The sequence below is a fragment of the Symphalangus syndactylus genome, chromosome 9 (genome assembly GCF_028878055.3).
Source record: "Symphalangus syndactylus isolate Jambi chromosome 9, NHGRI_mSymSyn1-v2.1_pri, whole genome shotgun sequence".
Classification (NCBI taxonomy): Eukaryota; Metazoa; Chordata; class Mammalia; order Primates; family Hylobatidae; genus Symphalangus; species Symphalangus syndactylus.
In genome coordinates this window covers 107,233,443-107,258,723 of record NC_072431.2, presented here as the reverse complement: position 1 = coordinate 107,258,723, position 25,281 = coordinate 107,233,443, and the positions used below count along the sequence as shown (strand labels likewise).

General features: G+C 46.6%; 1 protein-coding gene across 3 annotated transcripts in view; it reads right to left on the bottom strand.

Annotated features, from left to right (window-relative positions):
- The window catches only part of FBXO10 (F-box protein 10), a 79,259-nt gene that overhangs the window by 28,365 nt on the left and 25,613 nt on the right, over positions 1–25,281 (bottom strand). For all 3 annotated transcript variants that reach the window (XM_055293665.2, XM_055293667.2, XM_055293666.2), the window contains exons 2-5: positions 15,643–16,233; positions 11,484–12,317; positions 5,805–5,954; positions 3,020–3,156 (exon numbers count right to left, since the gene is read on the bottom strand). In XM_055293665.2, the coding sequence (XP_055149640.1) occupies positions 3,020–3,156; positions 5,805–5,954; positions 11,484–12,317; positions 15,643–16,233 (1,712 nt within the window). The remainder of the gene's footprint in view (positions 1–3,019; positions 3,157–5,804; positions 5,955–11,483; positions 12,318–15,642; positions 16,234–25,281) is intronic.

The following is a 25,281-nucleotide window of genomic DNA, read 5'->3' as shown; positions in this document are numbered from 1 at the left end:
TGGCCACCTGGAGAAACATGTGTGTGTGTACACGGGGCAAGCAGAATAAAGATATAGGAGGGATGAGAAAACATTTAGAAAGGGACAGACCAGTGTACCAAGAGCCCAGGATGGAATATTAACTGCAGATGAGCACAGTTTGAGTCCTGTGGTTCTTTGCATCCAAGGAAAAAAGAGAAACATAATAGGTTATATAACTTTCTGTGGCAAAAATATATGCTATGGTTTGTCTCATCCAGGCCATTTCAGGGATCTTAAACTTCATTCTGTATCCTGCTCCAGACTCTTATCTCTCATTGCAAAGAAACAAAGGAAAAAAGCACAACGTATTCTCTCAAGATGACTATGTTTTAAAAACCAGACACTGGTCTAATTATGATATTCCTCACCCAAAACTCTTTCATGGTTTCCCAGCATCCCCAAGGTAAAGCCCAGACTTTTCAGCTTGGTGTATTAGCTTCCTATTGTTACTATAACACATTACCACAAACTTGGTGGCTTAAAACAATACAAATTTCTATCTTTCAGTTCAGGAGGTCAGAAGTTGAAAATGGGTTTCACAGGGCTAAAATGAAAGTGTCAGCAGACCTGTGTTCTATCTGGAGGCTCCAGGGGAGAATCCATTCCTCATCCTTTCCAGCTCCTGGAGGCCGCCTGCACTTCTTGGGCTGTGGCCTCATCACTCTGACCTTTGCTTCTGTCCTCACATCTCCTGCTCTCTTATTTATTTTCTTTTTTATATTTTATTTATGTATTTATTTATTTATTTATTTATTTTTTGAAATGGAGTCTCGCTCTTGTCACCCAGGCTGGAGTGCAGTGGCACGATCTCGGCTCACTGCAACATTCGCCTCCCGGGTTCAAGCGATTCTCCTGCCTCAGCCTCCCGAATAGCTGGGATTACAGGCACCTGCCACCACACCTGGCTACTTTTTGTATTTTTAGTAGAGACGGGGTTTCACCGTGTTGGCCAGGCTGATCTCGAACTCCTGACCTCAAGTGATCTGCCCGCCTCGGCCTCCCAAAGTGTTGGGATTACAGGCATGAGCCACCGCACCTGGCCCCTGCTCTCTTAATCTGATTCCCCTGCTTCCTTCTCATAAGGGCCTGTGGTTACACTGGGCCCACCTGTATCATCCAAAATAACCTCCTTCATCTTTCTCCGAAGTCCTTCACTCAATCAAATCTGCAAAGTTCCTCTTGCCTTGTAAGGCAACATATGCACAGGGTTCACAGACTAAGACATGGACATCCTTGGGGCCATTATTCTGTCTACGATGCTTGGCATTCAAAGTCCTCTGCCGTCCAGCAGCAACCTGCCTTTGCAGTATCCCTCTGGTATCTCGTGTCCGAACACGCCACATTTCTCACCATTTTCTCAGACATACCCTGAATTTCACTGCCTCTGGCCCAGAATGCCTTTTCCCTGGCCATAAAATCCTGTTTATCTTTCAAGCACAACTCAAATGTCAGCTCCCTGACATGCTCAGCTGAGATCATGGCTGAGCTCCTTGGTCAGTCTGCATGAATGCCTAGTAAAGCGCCCATTTTAGTGAGTCTTCCGTCATGGCTGTGTGAGTGTGTGTCCATCTCCAGCATAAGACTGTCAGCTCCACGGGGCAGGGACTGTTCTTGTACATGTTGTCTATCACTGCCCCCTTATATAGAGTGGCTGGAATGTGTGTTCAATGAACAGCACACACACATACAAATACACACTGTTCTGTTCAGGCAATAATGCAGAAGAAGGGAGAAAGAGCTCTATGACCACTAATTGTTTTTAGTAAGCTGTCTGTAACACTGAAAAATAGGATTATATTCCAAAATTTTTGAACCAGCAATTAGGTCTGGTTCAAAAATTATGGCATATCAAAATACTGGAATACGGTGAAACTTTCCAAAGTGATGAATGTAAAGGCCATGCATGCAACAACATGGAGACAAAGTACCTATGGAATAATGCAGGGGGGAAAGCGCTCTGAATATACTTGCTGCCCATTAATGCCAGCTATTCTCCTAAAGCACAGACATAACTGTGCGAGTCTTCTGCTCAGAGCCTTTAATGAGTCCCCGCTGTGTAGACAGAATAGGCTCCCCTGCCTCAGCTTGGTCTACGTAAGGCCTTTCTCATCTGGCCCAAGCCTTTCTTTCCATCATTCCTTTTCACTCTGCTGTGTGGCACAGATGGTCTGCCACAAGGACATCAAGGGTCATGCTGCAGTGACCACAGGGCCCAAGATATTCTGGGACCATCCCAATTTAAAATATTCTATAGCAGTGTCACACCATGTCAGATTTTTTCTCAAGCCACCGTGAATGGTTTGCTAACCCCTGAATCTGCTATGCCCTGCTGCCTTTGCTCATGCTGTTCCCATTACTAGGAACATCCACTGACCCCTCCCTACCCCCATCTCCACGAGTCCAAGTCTTACCCATATTCCAAAGTCTGACTCTGATGCTACCTCCTAAATGAGGCCTTCCCACATCCTCCTAGTCAGAATGAGTCTCTCCTTCTGGTACCACTCTGATAGCATTTATCACAGTCTGCCCCATACTAGAGCTGGGATGGCAGACAGGGTCCCAGGACTGCCACTGCTGCCTCCCACCTATCACTTATATCAGTCCCTGACCACAGCACGCTTTCATGCTGAGGCCAGGTGCAGCACCAGGATGTTCACACAGCACCCCCAGTCACCACTAGCAACTCACTGAAACTGTTAGGTGAACTAAAATCTCTGTTCCATCCCTGCCTTGGGGTACTTCTGTGCCCATTTCTCCAGGCTAGAGTAAGCTTCCCAAGTTGGAAGTGCTCAGTAGTGACTGCCGAATAGAACAGCTACACAGAGTTAACTGGAAGGGCACATAAACACAAAAGCAGCTGTGTTACTGGGGTGGGATGATGAGTGAAGTCTCTTCTCTGCTTGCATCTGTACAGTTGTTTCCATAAAGAGTGTTTTCAAATGGAGGAGAGACAGGGAGGAGGTTAACAAAGATGAAGGAGGGAAAGAGCAGCACACACCTCACAACAGGGTTTCCGTGGTACAGGATGTAAATGCCAGCCTCCTTATTGGAAAAGATTTGATTGTTCCGGATGATGCCTTTCCCATTGCCAAGGACGACAATGCCAGAGCGAAGGCCATGGTGGATCTGGTTACACTGCAAGTGAAAATGAGACACCACAGAAGCCAGATCAGACATGTCAGCGAGAAGCAGAGTGCCCAACTGCCGCCCACACCTCCACAGTGGGATGAACACAGTGGAGAAAATGACATCACCGTAAGATCCCTAGCCCATGACAAAGGGAACGGGTCATGCTGCCGCCCTGCCTTTCCTGCACCAGTACACACATCAAAACTTGTAAGGAAGACTATGAAGACTGGAGTCTTCGCTGCCCAGCCTCTTAGGAGGGCTCTTGGTCTTCGCCTGCAAGGCAGGCTACTGAAAGTTTCAGAGCCTCCAATAAGTCCCCTAAACACATAATCATTTGGGCAGGCCATAAACTCTAGGGTCCAGGGAGGCCATCTCTTGGGGAAAGGCAGCACCCCAGTGCAACCAAATGTTGGCCAACTGCAATCCTAAAGGGGCCACATCCAGAGAGGGGTCAGAGTCGTTTGACTTCTAGTCCTTTCTCATTTAGGGAGGGCCAGTGGAAGATGCAGACACTGGGGGTCCAAGCTGTCCCATGGGGCATAAGGTCTTAGAAGGTGTATGAGCTATAGGATGCCAAGAGATACCTTTTTTTTTTGATAGAGACAGGGTTTTGCTTCGTTGCCCAGGCTGGTCTTGAACTCCTGGCCTCCAGTGATCCTCCCATCTTGGCCTCCCAAAGTGCTGGGATTACAGGTGTGAGCCACCACACCCGGCAAGATATTCATTTCTAATATCTCTTTGTGCGAATGGGAAAACAGGCCCAGGATTATATAGTACATTTGTGGAAGAGCCAGAACTGAAATCTAGTTTTTCTCTTTCCCATTCCAGTTAGTTGCTTTTGCACAGTGACTTAATATTTTTAGATTAGAATAATAATAAAATTATCTCACTCTAATTGTTAATTTATAGCTGAAGTCCAATTCTCTACTTTGTAAATTGGGAAGTTAGCTGTATCTCTTCCAAAATAATTTCGCAGAAATAAAGTTCTAGTTGGCTTTAAAGTGTTTCGTGTGCAAACTCTCCTTATTCTTACTCTTTCCAGATTTTTCCTGAAGGATTCGGCAGGCTCATCAGGGTAACCACTGCCTAGGAGAAGTCCCGCACAGGGCTGAAGAGCTCCAAAAGGAGTATGCAGCGGCGTTTCCATCCCTACACCTTTTCACAACGCCAGGACTAAAATGTACCACTCCCTTCCCCCTCCACCTGCTGTCCCTCTGTCCTCAGAAGGGCAAACCCCTCATCTCTCTAGCCAGAGGGGCAATAATTTCCTAAGCCAAGGTCATGCATCAACCACCAGCTGCATGGCAGAAACACAGTGAGGGGAAGGGGTTGGCAGGAGACACTGGCTAGCTGTGTGTATTTTCTTTTTCTTTTTTTGAGACAGGGTCTCGCTCTGTTGCCCAGGCTGGAGTGCAGTGGCACAATCATGGCTCACGACCATGTCATAGTTATGGCAGCCATGACCTCCCAGCCTCAAGCGATCCTCCCACCTCCCACCTCCGCCTCCCAAGTATTTGGGACGACAGGTGTGAGCTACCATGCCCAGCTTATTTTTACAATTTTTTGTAGAGACAGGGTCTTGCTGTGTTGCCCAGGCTGGTCTTAAACTCCTGGACTCAAGTGATCTTCCTGCCTTGGCCTCCCAAAGTGCTGAGATTACAGGCATGAGCCACTGTACCCAGCCTTCTCTCTGTATCTTTATGGGCAGTCAAGATATGATGGGTTCAGCATTACTCGTGAGTCAGACTGCCTGGATTCAAATCCCAGCTCCGTCACTAGGTGTAGGACTTTGGGCAGGATCCTCTGCCTCTTTGTGCTCTATATCTTTACTATAAAATAGGGATAATAATAATTCTTCACAGAGTTCTGTTAAGCATTAAATGATAAGTAAATATCTACAAAGTGCTTAAAAAAGTATCTGGCATATAATGAGCATTATGCATTAATGGTGGCTATTATTTTTTCAAGCCCATAAAAAGTCTGTTACATTTCCCAACTTCTGGGAAATCTGTCTCTCAGTATGCATGTAACAAAATTTATCCCATACCCCATAAATCTGTGTAAAAACAAAATAAATAACCCCCAAACCCCAAACCTGCTTCTCAGGAAGAGCCAGAGCAGAAAAGGAGCTGGTCTCTCGTGTCACTGGCCACATACTCTAGCATTTTAAGTGGTTTTCACACTGGTAGAAAATCAAACTCAATATGCCCTCACAATAACCACGAAACAATCTTCAGAACTAAATATCCGAAATGTCCTTTTACACAAATGAATAAACTAACTTGGTGGGGTTCGCTGCTGTTGTTTTTGTTTGTTTTTGGATCCAAGTGTCATCAGGGCAGACATCACTCTCTTTATCCTTATCAAACTCAAAGCCAACAACAGCATATGAGGGCTGAGGGCTCTGTGAGGTTTCCCTATCTTTCTGGTCCTCCTCCTTATTAACGGGGAGATGCCCAGAAAATGACTTGTCTAAAGTCACTGCTAATACACAGAGAGAGACACAGAGTCACAAGGACACGCAGAGGACAGAGCAGGAGCCACCTGCAAACAGGAAGCACGTAAATATAAGAGGGCAACGTGGATTTAAATATCCTCACAAATGGTTTCTGAAAACCAAGCGTCACCCTGAATAGGGAACGAACACAAAGTACCAGTATGAGTGGGTTGGACTTTTTCCGGATGTCTACACCAGCCTCTGCATTGTGGTAAATGTTGTTGCCCGCAATCAAGCCACCGCCCTCCAAGCGAAGAAAGATGCCTGACGCTCGGCAGCGGTAAATGTCGTTCCTGAGCATGATGATCTAAGCAGAAAAGAGAAAGCCATTAATTTTCCTGGTAAAAATATTTTTTTAGAAACCACTGAGGGAACACCTGAGTCTTTTCCTCACCACCTGATCCATGCAGTTTACCCCACAGGCGACAGAAACGCCTCAGTGCTGGCACAGCCACGCTCCCACTGTGTGCTCCCAGGACACAGCCATCTCCAGGCCCTACCTGGCTTTGCCCTGCAGGCTCCTTAGCAGTCCCACATTGGTTCTTTTTTTTTTTTGAGACAGCGTCTTGCTCTGTTGCCCAGGCTGGAGTGCAGTGGTACGATCTCGGCTTACTGCAAGCTCCGCCTCCCAGGCTCAAGTGATCCTCCCACCTCAGCCTCCCAAATAGCTGGGGCTACAGGCTAATTTTTGAATTTTCGTTTATTTTTATTTTTACTATGGATGTGGGCTGGAGTAATTTTGTTTTTAATTTTTCTATTTTTTGTAGAGATGGAATCTCACTATGTTGCCCAGGCTGGTCTGGAACTCTTGGGCTCAAGCAATCCTCCCACCTTGGCCTCCCAAACTGCCGGCTTTACAGGCATGAGCCACCACACCTGGCCCACACTGGTCCTTTAACTAAAACCTGGACCAAAGCTTGGCCCTGTGCTCTATATTCAGAACTTGCAAGCAGCACAGCTGGATGATGGGATAGAAAGGACACTTAGGGAAAGATGGGATTGAGTGGTCTCCAAACTCTACATGCACTAAGTTTGCATGAAGATCTCCCCAGGGGTCAAGGGTGCAGCCACTTTTAATGAAATAAAGTTCCAGGTCCACCACTTCCAATGCACCTTCACTAAAATCCGCCTGTCTGAGACGGCATGGACAGTAAGGTAACACACAGGTTCTCCTCTCCCACCTTCCCTTCCACTTTATAAAACAAAGGCCTGTTCTTGTACATCCTAAATCTTTCATGGTCTATCACCCTGGGGTGGAAAACTACTGAGACTCCAAATGAAGGGATGATTAGAAATATCGGTATAACAAAGCCTCCTTCAAACAAGGTACCATAACCCAGCAACCTGCTAATAAAGGGATATATTTCCAATTACATTTTCTTTTTATATTTAATAAGCACAGTTGTCTCCACATGTCTGTGGGTTCTGCATCCATGGATTCAACCAACTGTGGATTGAATATACATTATTAAAAATAATAAATAATAAAATTGAAAAACAGGCCAGGTGTGGTGGCTCACGTCTGTAATCTCAGCACTTTGGGAGGCCGAGGTGGGCGGATCACTTGAGGTCAGGAGTTTGAGACCAGCCTGGCCAACATGGTGAGACCTCGTTTCTACTAAAAATACAAAAATTAGCCAGGCATGGTGGCAGATGCCTGTAGTCCCAGCTACTCAGGAGGCTAAGGCAGGAGAATCTCTTGAATCAGGGAGGCAGAGGTTGCAGTGAGCCGAGATTGTGCCACTGTATTCCAGCCTGGGTGACAGAGGGAGACTCTATCTCAAAAATAAAATTAAATTAAATTAAAAAAAAAAAACAACAGTATAGGCCGGACGTGTTGGCTCATGCCTGTAATCCCAGCACTTTGGGAGGCTGAGGCGGGCGATCACCTGAGGTCAGGAGTTTGAGACCAGCCTGGCCAACATGGTGAAACCCCATCTCTACTAAAAATACAAAAAATTAGCTGGGCGTGGTGGCTCATGCCTGTAGTTCCAGCTACTTGGGAGGCTGGGGCAGGAGCATCGCTTGAACCCAGGAGGCAGAGGTTGCAGTGAGCTGAGATCACACCTTTGTACTCCAGCCTGGGCTAAACAGTGGAGACTCCGTCTCAAAAAAAACAAAACAAAACAAAACAAAAAAAACCAACAAACAAAAAAACCCAGTAGAAGAGCTATTTACATAGCATTTGCATCGTATTGGGTATTATAAGTAATCTAGAGATTACTGAAGTGTGGGAGGATGTGTGCAGGTTAGGTGCAAATAATACATCATTTTATATAAGAGATTTGAGCATCTGTGGATTTTAGTATCCTGGAACCAAGCCCCCACAGATACCAAAGCATGATAATATATAAAAAATCTGGAATACATCTATCTATGCTGTCTTAAACAATTATAGATTAATAATAAAATACATTATTATAAATTGTGTACTACTAATAATATATCGCATTAGGATAAAATTCTGTGAAGACTAAAGTAGAACAACAGTACAAATTGTTAAGGTTTCAGCTTCTGCTTAGGATGGAGAAAGTAGAAAGAAGATAATATATACAAATATAGCCTTTCTAGAACCCATCAGTGCTGAGGCTGCTGGACAACCGGCTAGCCTGAATGCTACAAAAAGACAGGCGCCTCCAAGGAGACAAGGCCTGAGCACTTCCCTGCTGAACGCAGGGCTGCATGTGTCACACAAGCCAGTAAGAACTCAGCTAACATTTTCAATGCACTGTTAAAGACCAGCTGTGAACTACTGTGAGTGCAGAAACTCTGGAGTAGCTGCACCTGTTCACTTCTCTGTGGCCTTCACTAGGTGCTCATGGAGAAAACTGGGGGCAGATGAGACTGGAGACAGCACTCTCCTGATGCAGGCTGGGGACAAAAGTGAGAGAGGCATTAAGCCCCTCTTGTGTTCTTTCCCCCTAACTTTCTTACAGAACAAACCGTATACACGGAGAAACAGGGGGAAAACACTCTATCTCTGGGGATGTTGGGAGGAAAGTGACTTAGGCCCAGATCATCAGAGGTCCCCTAGTGCTGGGGGTGGAGCCAGGGTCACCGAAAAAGTCCTGCTCTCAAGACCACAGACACAGCACCTACCTAGACTAAGGATGACCCAGGACAGGAGAGAAACACTGCCATCATGTAGGGTGACAATGGCAGTCTACTGCTGGGGGAGGGCGAGAGCAGCGGGAGACCGCCTCTGAGGAACGGGTGCAAAGGATGACCTGAAGCGGAGAAAACTAGCACGAGGTAATGCTGGAGAGAGCTGAAGCCTACCGGACGCTGAGGATAATCCTATCATCACCATAATTCAAACGGGCTCAGCTCCTAACTAGATTGACCCTCTAAAACCAAGGCAAAAGAAGGGGTGTGCGCATTTCCAAACTAAACACTACGGACCTCAGTCCCCACTGTCCTACATGAAATATCTCACTTCCAACTAAAATTTATGACACATAAAGAAGAAAATCACAGTCAGTGACACTTTTTTTTTTTTTTTTGGAGACAGTCTTGCTCTGTTACCCAGGCTGTAGCGCGGTGGCACGACCTTGGCTTTCACTGCAACCTCCACCTCCTGGGTTCAAGCAATTCTCCTGCCTCAGCCTCCCAAGTAGCTGGGACTACAGGTGCCCACTACCATGCCTGGCTATTTTTTTTTTTTTTTGTATTTTAATAGAGACGGGGTTTCACTGTGTTGCCCAGGCTGGTCTCGAACTCCTGAGCTCAGGCAATCTGCCCGCCTCGGCTTCCCAAAGTGCTAGGATTACAGGCTTGAGTCACAGCACCCAGCCGACACTTTTCTTCTTGGAGCCTCAAGCAACCAGGCTCCTCCTGCCAGCCTTTACCCTCCTGGGATGTTCCAGAGGACAGAGCCAGGTGACAGCCTTCTGTGGAGGGGCAAGGATCAAGGCCTTGCTTGAAAGGGCGAAAGGGTGCATCTCCCCTTACTTCTGGGCCTTTACCCTGCGTCTTCACCCTGCCAACTCTTATTCTTCTTGCACAGCTCAGTCCAGGCACTGTTCCTCCAAGAAACCTTCTCTGGTTCCTCGAGGCTGGGTCAGGTACCCCCTTTTCTGGGCTTCTATGCCACCCATGGTTTACCTCTATCATAGGGCCTCTCAAACTGGACTGCGATAGTCTTAAAAAAATTTATTAATTAAAACATTTATCGAGCACTTGCTATGTAACAGGCACACTGCTAAGCACTTCACATATGTGACCTTAGCTAATCCTCATCACGCCCTGGAGAAACGTAGCAACATTAGTCCACAGGACTTAAGGGGCAGAGCCAGAATTTAACTAGAAAGCCATATTCTCAATAACTATGCAAGGAAGAAGGCCCTCCTTGAGGGCTTGAATCAGATCCTTTCATCGTGGTACTCACGACAGCAAAGCTATCACCTTTCCCTTTTTATTTGGCCATTTTCTTTTTTTTTTTTGAGGCGGAGTCTTGCTCTGCCGCCCAGGCTGGAGTGCAGTGGCGCGATCTCGGCTCACTGCAAGCTCCGCCTCCCGGGTTCACGCCATTCTCCTGCTTCAGCCTCTCCGAGTAGCTGGGACTACAGGCGCCCGCCACCACGCCCGGCTGATTTTTTTTTATATTTTTAGTAGAGACAGGGTTTCACCGTGGTCTCGATCTCCTGACCTCGTGATCCGCCTGCCTCGGCCTCCCAAAGTGCTGGGATTACAAGCGTGAGCCACCGCGCCCGGCTGGCCATTTTCTTTCATTCCCTGTACAGGAGTCTTGCATTATGCTTTCAAAGTAACATCACCTGAAATCCTCTTTGGAAGTGGGCTGGGTAAAACACAATTAAATTTAAATTAATTAAAATGTGATTGCTATTAACCATTTTAGAAGCCTGCAACACTCATGAGTGACCTTTGTACAATGTTCTTTAGTTTATTGAGTACTTTCGGCATGGGACCTTCCAATAGCCAGTGAGAGAAGAAAAATAGGGATGCTTATTTTCATTTTACATAAGTGAAGGTCATGTTCATAGTGAATTAGTGGAGAGGTGAGACTCGAATCTAGGTGCTACGCCATGCTTTCTTCTGCATGGGCTGTCTTTCCCTTCAGAAGGCCTTCCTGTCATCAACCATTTACAGGATTTGCAGATTGTCCTGTGGTGCCCTAAGTCCCAGCACATACAAAGTGTTGATTGTCACAGTGGCTAGAAGGACTGTTCTTGGCATAAGGCCCAAATGTCTCAAGGGGGATTCCAGGCCTGGGTAAGGTAGCTTTTGCTCACCCCCAGCTTCATCCTTCAACCTACCCCCACTGCATGGTTGAATTCAACCTCACACCCAGGCCCTGGCACAGGATGTTCCTGCTGTTGGGACACCCTCACTCTCCACCCCTTCTCATCACATATGTCCAATTTTCCCTGGACCTTCTTCTCATTGTACCCAGCACAGATGTCTCCTCTTCTGGGAAGCCTTCTCAACGATCCTACTCCAGTTTGGGTGAAGGTAGTAATCATATCTCCCTGAATTTTCTCTTATCCAGGCCAAAGACTTTGTTTCTCCTACTCCGACATGGGTGAGATACGTGAGCAGCAGCATACATAGTGAAAAGAGGCAGGAGACCCAAGTTTCTAGTCTCAATTCTGCCTAACTTGCTATGTGACCCTGAGTAAGCCACGTTCTCTCTCTGGGCCTCTCTTTCTGTGAAATGAGAAAAATTGTTTCTGCCCTTTCCAAATCAGATGATGGACATGACGTCAAGCGTGTGTGAATAAAAGAAAATTATTTTTAAAATGCAAAATAGCCCCATCAAACCCTTCCTATATATAGCCACAGGAGCCCGCTGACCAATCTAAAGTCATGACAGCACCTTGCTATTATGTATACACCGCACTGCGTAAGTCAGGTTCCGGAAGATGTTCCCTTCCATCTTGGCTCTGCCGTGGGAGCAGACGAAGACGCCTCCCTTCCCGTCCCGGAACAGGCACTTGCGGATGAGGCAGCCCTGCACGGAGTTGGCCAGTGCCATGGCCTCCTTGTCCTTCTGCAGCTCCTGCTGCAGTGAGTTCAGCACTAGGCAGCTAGGCAGCTGAATGGATGCTCCTGGTAGAGGTGGGCCCAGAAATGAGCCCCCTAATACAGGGCGTGGGCCCTGCACTTGGTAGGACAGTCTGTACATCAGCTGGTCCTCATCTTCATCCTCACCGCTGGGACTCAGGCCTCCATCGCTGCTGTCTGGGGTCTGGGCCACCCTTTCACCATCACTACCCACCTCTGCCTCCTGTGAGCCAGCCTTGGAGCCTGGCTTTGGGGAGCTAGAGGCTGGGCTGGTAGGGCTCTGGCTGCCCTCGATAACAATGTCACAGGTCTTTGGGCTCCAGGCCTGGTCCCGGCTCTCTAGGTCCAGGGACATTAAGAAGTCAGAGTCCTCTGTGGGGAGAAAAGTGGGCGAAGACTTGACAAGCCCTAGTAGATACTTGTAGGCCCAGTTCTTATCTGTAGATGGGTGACCCTCAACAGTCACAGAGTTGTTTTCGCTGCCCACAAATTCACAGTTTTCCAGGACACACAGGGGCACATTGTGCAGGAAGATATGGGTGTTTTTGAAGGTACAGAACTTCACTTGGCAAGTACCCGGGCCATGGACCTGGATGTGCCCATTCTCAAAGTTGCAGTTGTCAAACTGGACATGACCTGATGTTGTCTGGGGAATGAAAAGAAGAAAATGGCTGTAAGAGGGATGAGATTGGTTTTGGACTCTAGCTGCCCTTTAAGGAGGGTAGAACATGGAAAGGCCATTTGTTCTGCTGATCATCTTCCCCTCCCCACTGGGGTCTGGATGTCAGCTGTCCCCAAAAGGAACTGGGGAGCTGCTCTGCATCAGAGAGGGAGGGGAACTGGAGCTGCCGGCACCTCCATCCTAATCTCAAAGGAAGGGAGACAAGTAGATGATGGCAGAAAAGTTCACACTGCAGCATGACTCCTTCTAAAACCTCAAGTCTCAACCATGTGCCAGGGCTGGGCCAGGCAGTGAGAGAGGCCTGGCCACATGTGCTGGCAAAGAGTTCTGACTGTGTGGCAACTGATGTACGTGGTGCACAGCAAAATATGTCTCTACAGAGAGGGGACGAGGTATACTGCCAACGCCAGGAAGTATTGAACAGTGGCTAAAAGCATGGGCTTTGCCAGGTGTGGTGGCTCACGCCTGTAGTTCCAGCACGTTGGAAGGCCAAGATGGGCGGATCACTTGAGGTCAGGAGTTCGAGACCAGCCTGGTCAACATGGTGAAACCTCATCTCCACTAAAAATACAAAAATTAGCCGGGCGTGGTGGCGTGTGCCTGTAGTCCCAGCTACTTGGGAGGCTGAGGCATGAGAATAGCTTGAGCCTGGGAGGCAGAGGCTGCAGTGAGCCGAGATCGCACCAGTGCACTCCAGCCTGGGTGACAGAGCGAGACTCAATTGTCAAAAAAAAAAAAAAAAAAAAGCATGGGCTCTGGGGGTTAACTGCAAGTGTGACCTTGGACAAATGACTTCACCTCTTTAAGCCTCAGTTTCCTTATCTGCAGCATGGGGCTCACTAGTTCACAAAGCACCATGCTAGGTACAAACTTAGCACTCAATAAAAGTCAGTTATTATAATCTGGGGTCAGGGACAAAAAGAGCAGAGTGTCCTCAAGAGTCTGGGGTGGGGTTGGGGCAGTGCCGAACTCTCCCGCCTAATTCATCTGGGCCCCTCGGCTCTCTGGGCCCGACTGAGAAGCAGTCTTGGTGAGGCCCATTCACTCCCTATTCCTGAAAAAGAGCCGTTTCTGGATTTCATACATATTTCATCAGATGTATTTGAACCATCAAATGAGGGAATACCTCATGATTCCATTTAATAATCCAGACGTACCTACCCCTTGAACAAGTTTTAAGATTGACCTTTGATAGATTGTCCCAGAATTTAAGCCCCCTTAACTTCTCTAAGTTCTTCCTATGGCTAACCTAATTTTTCCTTGCTATTTAAATCCATTTTCTCTCTAAAGATAAAAGCCAGCTCTCTGGAGATGCAGAGCCACTGCTAAGCTTCTCCTTGGAAGTCACTGAAAACTGCTGTGAAATCGCCTTGGCCTTTGCATTTTTTAGGCAAGGCCATCCCAGGCCCCCATATCTCCTTTAGTTGAAAAACAATCATGGACTGAACACTAACTAACATATGTTATATGCTAAGCACTAAGCCAGAGGGTAGGCTACAAACAAGCCTAACGCCAGGCCTTATCCCTTGAGGATCTATGGCTATACTTCTGAGGGAGAAGTAGAGGCTGAAATCAAAATATTACCTAAGAATAAATGTATTACAAAATGTGAAGGGTCTGGAACATTATTTCTTTCTAGAAACAAACTCTCCTTCTGGGCCTGCAGACCAGCACCAGAGAAGTTCATCAGTTCTTCTGAAACACTCTAGGGCTAAAACACAAGCTTTTAAGCTTTTAGGTAACATAGCATGATGTAATTTTATAAGCATTTAGATGAGAAGGCCTGAATTTGAGATCCAACTTCCCTAATTACCCACTTGAGAAAGTTACTTACCAACTCTGACCTTTAGTAGCCCTCATTTGCAAAACAGGCATACCACATCTACTTCATCTATACAAATGTTTGCTGTGAGGGTCCAATGAGGTCACAGATGGAAAGTCACCTAGATTATGAATAGGCTTTGGATCTTACTAAGTCTGAGACCTTGATATGTCACTTAATCTTGCTGAGCCTCAGTTTCCTCATCTATAAAATCCGATGACATTACCTATCTCATAGGCATGTGGAGAGGAACCCATGAGATAATGGCTATAAGGCATATGGCATGCACACACTGTGTCTGTCATAAATGACTAGTGGTAAAAGGATCATTACAAACATGAGGACAATTGTTATTGGTAATATACTTTTAAAAATTATATATATATGTATGTACATATATATACGTCTATGTGTATATATATACACATAGACGTATATATATACACATATACGTATATGTGTGTGTATATATATGATTTATTTTTTTGAGACAGAGTCTTGCTCTTGTCCCCCAGGCTGGAGTGCAATGGCGCAATCTCAGCTGACTGCAACCTCCACCTCCCGGGTTCAAGTGATTCTCCTGCCTCAGCCTCCCAAGTAGCTGGAATTACAGGCGCCTGCCACCATGCCCCGCTAATTTTGTATTCTTAGTAGAGACGGGTTTCACCATGTTGGTCTCAAACTCCTGACCTCAGGTGATCCGCCTGCCTTGGCCTCCCAAAGTGCTGGGATTATAGGTGTGAGCCACTGCACCTGGCCAAAAATCTTTTATTTTTTATGAGCAGGCAGGAAAGCGACATAATTTTTATTGACTACCTACATAATCCAAGTTTCTAGGCAATGTATAAGCTATAGACTGTTCTGCCAGGAACTACCAACACCTGGATACCTGCTTTACTTTGAACCATCTTCTGGCTCTGCATTCATGGAAGGAATATGTTGGACAAATATTTTCTGACCTTCTCACATTGCCCTTGAGAATTAGCAAATCATAGTAAAAGCCTGCCCTTCCTTCATCCCACACAGGGTGGGGTTCACGTGCTGAAGGTGACTAGTCCTGTATAGCCTTTTTCCTCTGTGGCTCTCACTCTGGGCATGCCTCCATGAGCAGCTAATGTGCTCTCTGCTTCCTGTCACCAATCGGCATGCTCCCAGAACCTGGCTTTCCCCCCTAGCTGCTAGACTGGTGGCTCCAGTTGGTCCAGCTGGAAAGGGAAGAGATGCAAAAGAATTTTGGTTCCAAGCCCAAGCCATTTTTAAATACTGCTTTACCAGGAATAAAGCAGCATTCTGAACTCTACTGATCACTGTGCCTGTTTCTCAACTGGTTCAGCACTCAGAGGAGTATGAGTATAATAATAACTCTTAACTTTCAATTCCAACAATAAAAGGGATTAAAAACCCAGAAAAGAGGCCAAGTCTCTGGGGTCAGAACTAGAAAGGCCGTCTATTGATGTGGACACCCACCTTATACATGATGGGTGAGAACCAGGCTGGCATGAAGACAAGGTTGCACAGGCGTGTGGTTGAGGAGTGCTGATCAATGCTGGCCAGCAGGGCCACTTCACCCAACTTCCCCTGCCCTACAATCTCCACTGGCACCTTCAAGATGATTTCACCTTGCTCTTCGTACACACCTGGGAAGAGCACAATTCGGTCATACAGGCTGGCCATGGCCAAGGCACTGCCCAGGCTGTCAAACTCATGGCCTGGCCCAACACTCAGGGTACGTCGTTCCCTCCTCCGGCGGAATAGAGAAAAGCAGACGGAAGACTCCAAGTCCAAGGCATTCTTGGTCCATGTCTTGGATGCAAGGTAATGCTGCTTGAAGGCTTCTCTCCAAGACTCAGGCTCCACATCTGGCTGGTTGGGCCAATTGGGATGGCGGCACTCGGTGCAACCCAGACACAGCTGCCGCCAGCGGGTGCTGTCGAGACTGAGGATTAGTTCATACCAGGCCCTGCATACCAGGCTGCACCGGCCCAGGTCGGGAAGGTGCAAGTAGGCTAAGATCATGCGCCACAGCTCCAAGGGGAGGCCACCAGCCTCCATGGTCACCTAGGAGACAGACATAAAACAAAAGAGATTTCTGTCTATCCTACTTACCAGTCCCCCTTTTTTATTTTTATTTTTGAGATGGAGTTTCGCTCTTGTTGCCCAGGCTGTAGTGCAGTGGCGGGATCTCGGCCTCACCACAACCTCCACCTCCCAGATTCAAGCGATTCTCCTGCCTCAGCCTCCCAAGTAGCTGGGGTTACAGGCATGCACTACCACACCTAGCTAATTTTGTATTTTTAGTAGAGACCAGGTTTCTCCACGTTGGTCAGGCTGGTCTCGAATTCCCGACCTCAGGTGATCTGCCCAGCTTGGCCTCCCAAAGTGCTGGGATTACAAGCGTGAGGCACCGCACCCGGACTCCAGTCCCTTTCTTAAAATACCCCCTGCCATCTCCTGAGCCCAAGGGTGAGCAAATAAAATGAGGCTCAGCCAGTCAGAGGACTCCATCCTTTCAATGTGAATCCTACTCTAGATTTTTCCACCAGAAATTAGCAAGGAAGACTCTCTTTTCTCTGTGGTCAGATGTTACAAAGATATGACTCCAGGCCGGGTGCAGTGGCTCACACCTGTAATCCCAGCACTTTGAGAGGCCGAGACAGGTGGATCACCTGAGGTTGGGAGTTTGAGACCAGCCTGACCAACATGGAGAAACCCTGTCTCTATTAAAAATACAAAATTAGCCGGGTGTGGTGGTGCATGCCTGTAAACCCAGCTACTTGGGAGGCTGAGGCAGGAGAATCGCTTGAACCCAGGGAGGCAGGGATTGCAGTGAGCCGAGATCACGCCATTGCACTCCAGCCTGGGCAACAAGAGCAAAACTCCATCTCAAAAAAAAAAAAAAAAAAACAAGGATATGACTCCAGAACTGCCAGGTTCACCACCGTGTGGAGGAAACCTTATGGTATAAGAGCCAAACAGAAAGATGACCTTTAAAAGGAGGAAGAAAACAAGGTGAGCACGTGTGTGTGTGTGTCCTGACAGTACTGATTCCAGATTCTTAAAGATGTCTTGGATCTACAGTTCTTCCTTCAATTTTGTAGGATATCTCAATGGCCTTCTACTAAATCCCCCTTTTGCTCAAGCTGGTTTGATCTGAGTTTCTGTGACTTGCAACTAGAAGGGTCTGGACTCCTAAGAGGGAACCCACTTTTAGCTGTTAGGGTCCTAGAGCTCTGGATCCCCTACACTCTCAGGGAAGAGACATCTATCTCTTCACACTATTAGGAATGAGAACTGAGGCAGTGACTGTCCATCTGTCTGTCTCTGCTTGTTCCCAGATCAAGTAATTACTGTTTCCCCATGTGGGGCAGCCCCAGGAAGGACGAATGCTGAGTCAGATGCTGTGGGTTTTGGTCCTGGCTCTGCCACTGGTTATCCTGAGCAGTTAACTGGTTATTCTGAATACCTATGGGCTGGCTGCCCAGCCATCTACCTACTTGCTTTTTCTGGAAAATCTTCTTCTCCCCTACCAGTGATTTATATCACATGATTATAGAGGTTAAGGTTCCTAGCAGATGTATATGTAGAACAAAGGACCCCCGACCCCTTGACGGCAACTGATTGGACTCTGGATGGTTCTAAAGGGGTCATCGAGACCTTTTCCAGGAGAACAGGAGTTGCAATTCTAGAATCAGGCTGGTCTCATTCCTGAATGGTGGGGAATGAGTGGCCCCTTTCCTAAGCTATAAACTCAGCAATAGCCTCTGATGATCATTTTCCCCAGGCTGGGGCATAGGAGGAGACAAGACAGAAGAAGCTGATCTACATTGAGAGAATAAATTAGAGACACAGAAAAAAGCAGAGAAAAGGGCAGAAGCAAGGGGCGTCCAGTTTCTCTATAGCACTGCAGGTCATGGCTCTAGTCTATCCTGAAAGCTCAGCTTTATCCTTGCCCTTTGAATGCCATCAGATATCCCTGATGATGTAAGCTGGCTTCATTTACTTGTTTTTATACCTAGTTCAAGGTCTCTCATTTATGAGTGTCAATTTTCCCACTTAAAAAACAAAGGGGCCAAGTAGATGACCTAGAGCAACTTCCAAGTCTGAAACCCAAGTTTCTAGACAACTAGAAAGTAGGACTGTGGCCGGACATGGTGGCTCATGCCTGTAATCCCAGCACTTTGGGAGGCCAAGGTGGGTGGATTACCTGAGGTCAGGAGTTCCAGACCAGCCTGGCCAACATGGTGAAACCTTGTCTCTACTAAAAAATACAAAAATTTGGCTGGCTGCAGTGGCTCATGCCTGTAATCCCAGCACTTTGGGATGCTGAGGCAGGTGGATCACCTGAGGTCAGGAGTTCGAGACCAGCCTGGCCAATATAGTGAAACCCCGTCTCTACTAAAAATACAAAAAAATTAGCCGGGTTTGGGGGCATGCGCCTGTAGTCCCAGCAACTCAGGAGGCTGAGACAGGAGAATTGCTTGAACCTAGGAGGTGGAGGTTGCAGTGAGCCGAGATTGTGCCATTACACTCCAGCCTGGGCAAGAGAGTGGGACTCTGTCTCAAAACAAAACAAAAATTAGCCAGGTGTGGTGGTGGGCACCTGTAATCCCAGCTACTCAGGAGGCTGAGGCGGGAGAATTGTTTGGACCTGGGAGGCAGAGGTTGCAGTAAGCCAAGATTGCCTCACTGCACTCCAGCCTAGGTGACAGAGTGAGACTCCATCTCATAAATAAATTAATAAAGTAGGACTAGAAACAACTGACCTTCATCAAATTGTCAACTTCTCTAGGGCCTTGGGTATCCTCTCAATTTTATGAAAATGCTAATCATACTTGTCAGTTATCTAAGCCCCAAGAAGGCTAGGAGCACATATGTATGATTATGTCTGGAAGAAATGCTGAGCTTCCTCAAGACTGGCGTGGCTTTAATTCTGCAGATTTGTACTGGAGCCCAGGTGAGTAGGTTCTTCTCTAATGATCACCAGCGAGACTTTACTAAGAGAGAAAAGCTGAGCTCTGGACTATTAAGCATAATAGGGGAAAGGCTGGGCTCCTGACATCTGCCACTCCCCAAGATGGACACCAGTTTATTTATGGCCACTTTTATGACACTGATGTTTCCTGTTCTTCATTTATTTCTTTAGTTATACATTCTCAGGCTTTTTTTTTTTTTTTGAGACAGAGTCTCGCTCTATCACCCAGGCTGGAGTGCAGTGGCGATCTCGGCTCACTGCAACCTCTGCCTCCCAGGTTCAAGTGATTCTCCTGCCTCAGCCTCCTGAGTATCTGGGATTACAGGTGCACGCCACCACGCCCGGCTAATTTTTTTGTATTTTTAGTAGATACGGGGTCTCACCACGTTGGTCAGGCTCGTGTCGAACTCCTAATCTCGTGATCTGCCCATCTTGGCCCTCCAAAGTCCTGGGATTACAGGCATGAGCCATTGAACCTGGCCTCTCAGGCTTAAGAGAAAATTGTTCTTCTACTCATTCTCTATCCATTTTGTAGCTGAGCAATCACATCCATTCCCTTGGCTTCAACTACCACTGGAAATGCATGACTACAAAATCCAAATGTCTAGTCCCAGTCATCTTTCAAGCTCCAAATGTGAATACCCAATTCTCTTTTGAGCATTTCTACCTGGATGCTCCATAGATACCAAAAACTCAATATCATGTCCAAAATGGAACTCCGACTTCCACTTCAGGTCATGACAGAATAACTGAAACTGGATATTCCCTTCCTGCCATAAACAACTATAAAGCTGGACAAAATATATGAGGCAAGTGAATACGTGTTTTCAGGCACTGAGCAGCAAGCTGCTCAAGACTGTGATTTTTGGCCGGGCACGGTGGCTCACACCTGTAATCCCAGCACTTTGGGAGGCCGAGGTGGGTGGATCGATTGAGGTCAGGAGTTCAAGAACAGCCTGACCAACATGGTGAAACCCCATCTCTGCTAAAAATACAAAATTAGCTGGGCATGGTGGTGCACACTTGTAATCCCAGCTACTTGGGAGGCTGAGACAGGAGAATCACTTGAACCAGGAGGCAGAGGTTGCAGTGAGCTGAGATCACACTATTGCATTCCAGTCCGGACAACAACAGCGAAACTCCATCTCAAAAAGAAAAAAAGACTGTGATTTTTGAAAGAAAGGAAACAGGAGATGGGTGCCAAGAACATCCTGGCATTCATTCTGAGGCACTTTCTTACTATGGTGTGAGGAGATGGCGCCCAAGCAGAGTGGCAGTCCCACCAAGCAGGCAGATTTGAGTTCTACCTGCGGCAGAGGCTGGCATTTGTGAGGCAAGATACCAGAATAGAGTGAATAGCACAGAGGGGGTGGGGAGGAGGGGCAGTTCCTAGGCTGAAGGCTGGGCTGCACATGTACAGGGCAAGACTTCATTGGATATAGTAGGGATCACCTGCTACGAAAATTTATTCTAATTTTCCACTTAACTTCTGTGCCTAATTTTGTTCATTCACTCATCCGACAGACATCTATTAAGCCTTATTATGTAACAGGTCCTAAGAGAAAATATTAATAAATCGGGATTAAGTCATAGTCTCTGTGCTCAAGTTGCTGACAGTTTAATAAGAGGGGAGAAGACACAGTGAAAGACAAAACAAAACAAAGTTGGCAAAAGACTTTCACTAGTAGGTTGAAAAATCATGGAGTAACTCCTAGAGGTGTCTTTTTTTTTTGGATGCAGTGGCCAAGATCTTTGCTCACCACAGCCTCTGCCTCCCAGGTTCAAGCAATTCTCGTGCCTCAGCCTCTCAAGTAGCTGGGACTACACGCGTGCGCCACCACGCCTCGCTAATTTTTGTATTTTGAGTAGAGATAGGGTTTCACCATATTGGCCAGGCTGGTCTCAAACTTCTGACCTCAAGTGATCCGCCTGCTTTGGCCTCCCAAAGTGCTGGGATTACAGGCGTGAGCCACCATGCCTGGCCTTAGAATCACTTTAGAAAAGTGTTTCAGTTTCTTCTACAGTTAATTGCATACCTATACTATGACCCAGGAATTCCACTCCTAGTTATTTATACAAGATAAATGAAAATAGGTGTTACAAAAAGACTTACACAAGAATGTTTACAGCAGCTGTATTCATAATAGTAAAACAAACAAGCAAACTGGAAACAACCCAAACGTCCATCAACAGAAGTGTGGATAAACAAGTTCTCGTGTATTTGTACAACAGAGTACTATTCAGCAATAAAAAGGGATAAACCATTGATGTAGACAAGAACATGTATGAACCTCAAAAATAATATGCTGGGGCTGGGCGCAGTGGCAGACGCCTATAAACCCTGTACTTTGGGAGGTCCAGGTAGGTGGACTGCATGAGCTCAGGAGTTTGAGACCAGCCTAGGCAACATACTGAGACCCCATCTCTAAAAACAAAACAAAACAAAAAACAAAAAACAAAAACTTAGCCGAGTGTGGTGACGCACATCTGTAGTCCCAGCTACTAGGGTGGTTGGGGTGGGAGGATCACTTAAGCCCAGGAAATCAAGGCTGCAGTGAAATATGATCGCACCACTGCACTCAAGCTTGGGCGACAGAGCAAGACTCTTATCTCAAAAAACAAAACAAAACAAACAAAAAAGACAAAACTAGTCTATGGTGATAAAAATCAAAATAGTGCTTAGGCCAGACACAGTGGCTCACACCTGTAATGCCAGCACTTTGGGAAGCTGAGGTGGGAGGACAGCTTGAGTCCAGTTCAAGATCAGCCCAGACAACATAGCAAGACCCCATCTCTACAAAAAAGTTAAAAATTTTTGCCAGGCATGGTGGTGTGCACCTGTAGTCCCAGCTACTCGGGAGGCTGAGGTGGGAGAATCCCTTGAGTCTAGGAGTTTGAGGTTACAATAAGCCAATGGTGTCACTGCACTCCAGCCTGGGCGACAGCAAAGCCGTGTCTCAAAAAACAAACACAACACAACAGTGCTTGCTAGCAAGGTAGAGATTAACTGGAAGGGGTTACAAGGGAACTTTAGGGTGAAGGAAATGTTTTCTATCTTGACTGGTATGTTAGTTATATGGGTGCATACATCTAAAAACCCTCACTGGAGGTTGGGCGCGGTGGCTCATGCCTGTAATCCCAGCACTTTGGGAGGCCAAGGTGGGTGGATCACATGAGGTCATGAGTTTGAGACCAGCCTGGCCAACATGGTGAAACCCCGTCTCTACTAAAAATACAAAAATTATCTGGGCATGGTGGCGTGCACCTGTAATCCCAGCCACTCAGGAGGCTGAGGCAGGAGAATCGCTTGAACCCAGGAGGCAGAGGTTGCAGTGAGCTGAGATTGTGCCACTGCACTCCAGCCTGGGCAACACAGTGAGACTCCATCTCAAAAAATAAAAAATAAAAAAATAGAAACCTCACTGGATTGTATGCTTCAGCTCTGTGCATATCATTGCATGTAAACATCATCTCCATTTTTAAAATAGTATATATTATCATCTCTCCCCATCCCTGCTCCACCACCTGTACTGTGTTCCTCGGTTAATAACACCATCATTTTCCACCTAGCTGCCCAAGTCAGAACTAGAGAAACCTCCTTGATTTCTTTTCTCCCTCCTTCCCTCCCTCTCTACCCCAGATACTCTCTGAAGTCCAGTGTTTGTGCCTCCTTAAGCAATCTCTCCTATCAGTACTTTCTTCACTAACCTCCCTGTCCCTGCATTACTTCTTTGGTTTGGATTACTACGACAGATTTTTTTTTGTGTGACAGAGTCTCCCTCTGTTGCCCAGGCTGGAGTGCAGTGGCGCCACCTCGGCTCACTGCAACCTCTGCCTCCTGGGTTCAAGCGATTCTCCTGCCTCAGCCTCCCAGGTAGCTGGGACTACAGGTGCCCACCACCACATCTGGCTCATTTTTTGTATTTTTAGTAGAGACGGGGGTCTCACCGTATTAGCCAGGATGGTCTCGATATCCTGACCTCATGATCCGCCCGCCTCGGCCTCCCAAAGTGCTGGGGTTACAGGTATGAGTCACCGCGCCTGGGGATCTTTCTAAAATACACATCTGATCTTGTCAATTGTTGGCTTAAAATTCCTAGTGGTTCCCCATGGAGTCCTGGGTCAAGCCTAGTACAGAAGATCAGTTGTGAGCTTGTCTCTTTCTCTAGCCTCATCTCTGACGTTCCTCCCAACCTACCCTTGCCCTCCCAATAATACCTTTCAGAGGACCTTTCCTTATCCTCTCCCCTCAGAAATTAAGTGCCTCCCCTGAGCTCCTATAGCACCCAGAGAACAGCTCTAGCCAACATTTTAAACATGTGAAACAAAACACAGAGCACACAAAGCAAATGTGTAGTTTACAGAATCATTTTACAAGGCAAGTATCCTGTTCACCACCACCTGGATCAAACACAAAACCTTGCCAGCCCCCTAAAAGCCTCTCTGTCCCCCATTCCAACCCTTCCTCAAAAAGTTCAGTCTTGATTTGTGTAGAAATCACATCTGAGCATTTCTTTATGGTTTTATCACCTCAGTATGCATCCTTAGAGGTCATAGTTTTTAGTTTTGTCCTTAAGTTTTTGGCTTGATAGGTCTTTTGATTCTCACTTCATCTGCCGGTTCCCCTCTATCTTTTCTTTACAATTTATTTGTTGAAAACCCTGACTCATCTGATCAGAGTTTCTCATGGTCTGAATTTTGCTGACTGCACGCATTACTTGAAGGAGAGTTCACTTGTTCCTGTCACCTGCACTTCCTGCATGCTGGCAGCTGGATCCAGAGGCTTGCTCAAACTCAGGTTCAACCCCTTTAGCAATACTACAAGTGGCATTGCACCTTTTTATTAGGAGCCACATTTCTGGTTGTCTCTTTTTTGATGTTAGTAGCCAGTGGTGCTCAATGCCTCTATCCAGCAATTCACTGGTGGTAACGAAATGTTAATACTCTTAATTCACCAAAGAACACTAAAAACAGTACAAAACAAAACAAAAACCAAGCCCAATCAAAACTCATTTGGCTTTGATTAGCTGAAATAATTTTATAAGGAGATTTTATAATTCTATTCATCCACTATTGGGTTATCCAGTGGCACAGTACATACAGGAAGAGCCAGCTTAATGCTTTCATTTTATTTCTGTTTTCTTTTTTTGTTGTTTCAGGTTTTTTTTTTTTTTTTTTTTGAGACGGAGTCTCACTCTGTTGCCCAGGCTGGAGTGCAGTGGCATGATCTTGGCTCACTGCAACCTCCACCTCCCAGGTTCAAGTGATTGTTCCACCTCAGCCTCCTGAGTAGCTGGTATTATAGGCACCCGCCACAATGCCCGGCTAATTTTTGCATTTTTAGTAGGGAGACGGGGTTTCATTGTGTTGGCCAGGCTGGTCTCAAACTCCTGACCTCAGGGGATCGGCCCACCTCAGCCTACTAAAGTGCTGGGATTACAGGCATAGCCACTGCACCCGGCCTCTTTTTTTTTCTGAGACAGAGTCTCGCTCTGTTGCCCAGGCTGGAGTGCAGTGGCACAATCTTAGCTCACTGCAACCTCAGCCTTCCAGGTTCAAGCGATTCTCTGCCTCAGTCTCCCAAGTTGCTGGGACTACAGGCCTGTGCCACACACCTGGCTAATTTTTGTAGTTTTTGTAGAGACGGGGTTTACCCATGTTGGCCAGGCTGGTCTTGAACTCCTGGCCTCAAGTGATCCACCTACCTCAGCCTCTCAAAGTGCTGCGATTATAGGCATGAGGCACCACACCCAGCCTATTTCTCAGTTTTCAAGATAATGAATGGGTTCCCTGTTGTTCTCTGAAGGTGATTTGCTCTCAAAATTCATGTTCTTCTCACATGCAAAGTGCATCCATCCCAATAGCCCCAAAAAGTCTTAACTTGTTCCAGCAACAATTTTAAAGTCTAAGTCCACAGTCTCATCTAAACCAGATATGGATGACAGTCAAGGCATGATTCATTCTGAGGCAAATTCTCCTCCAGCTGTGAGCCTGTAAAATCAAACAAGCTACGTGCTTCCAAAATACAATGGTGGGATAGCACAGGATAGACATTCCCATTGCAAGAGAGAAACAGGCAAAAAGAAAAAAGTCACTGGCCTGAAGTAAATCCAGAACAGAGCAAACAACACTAA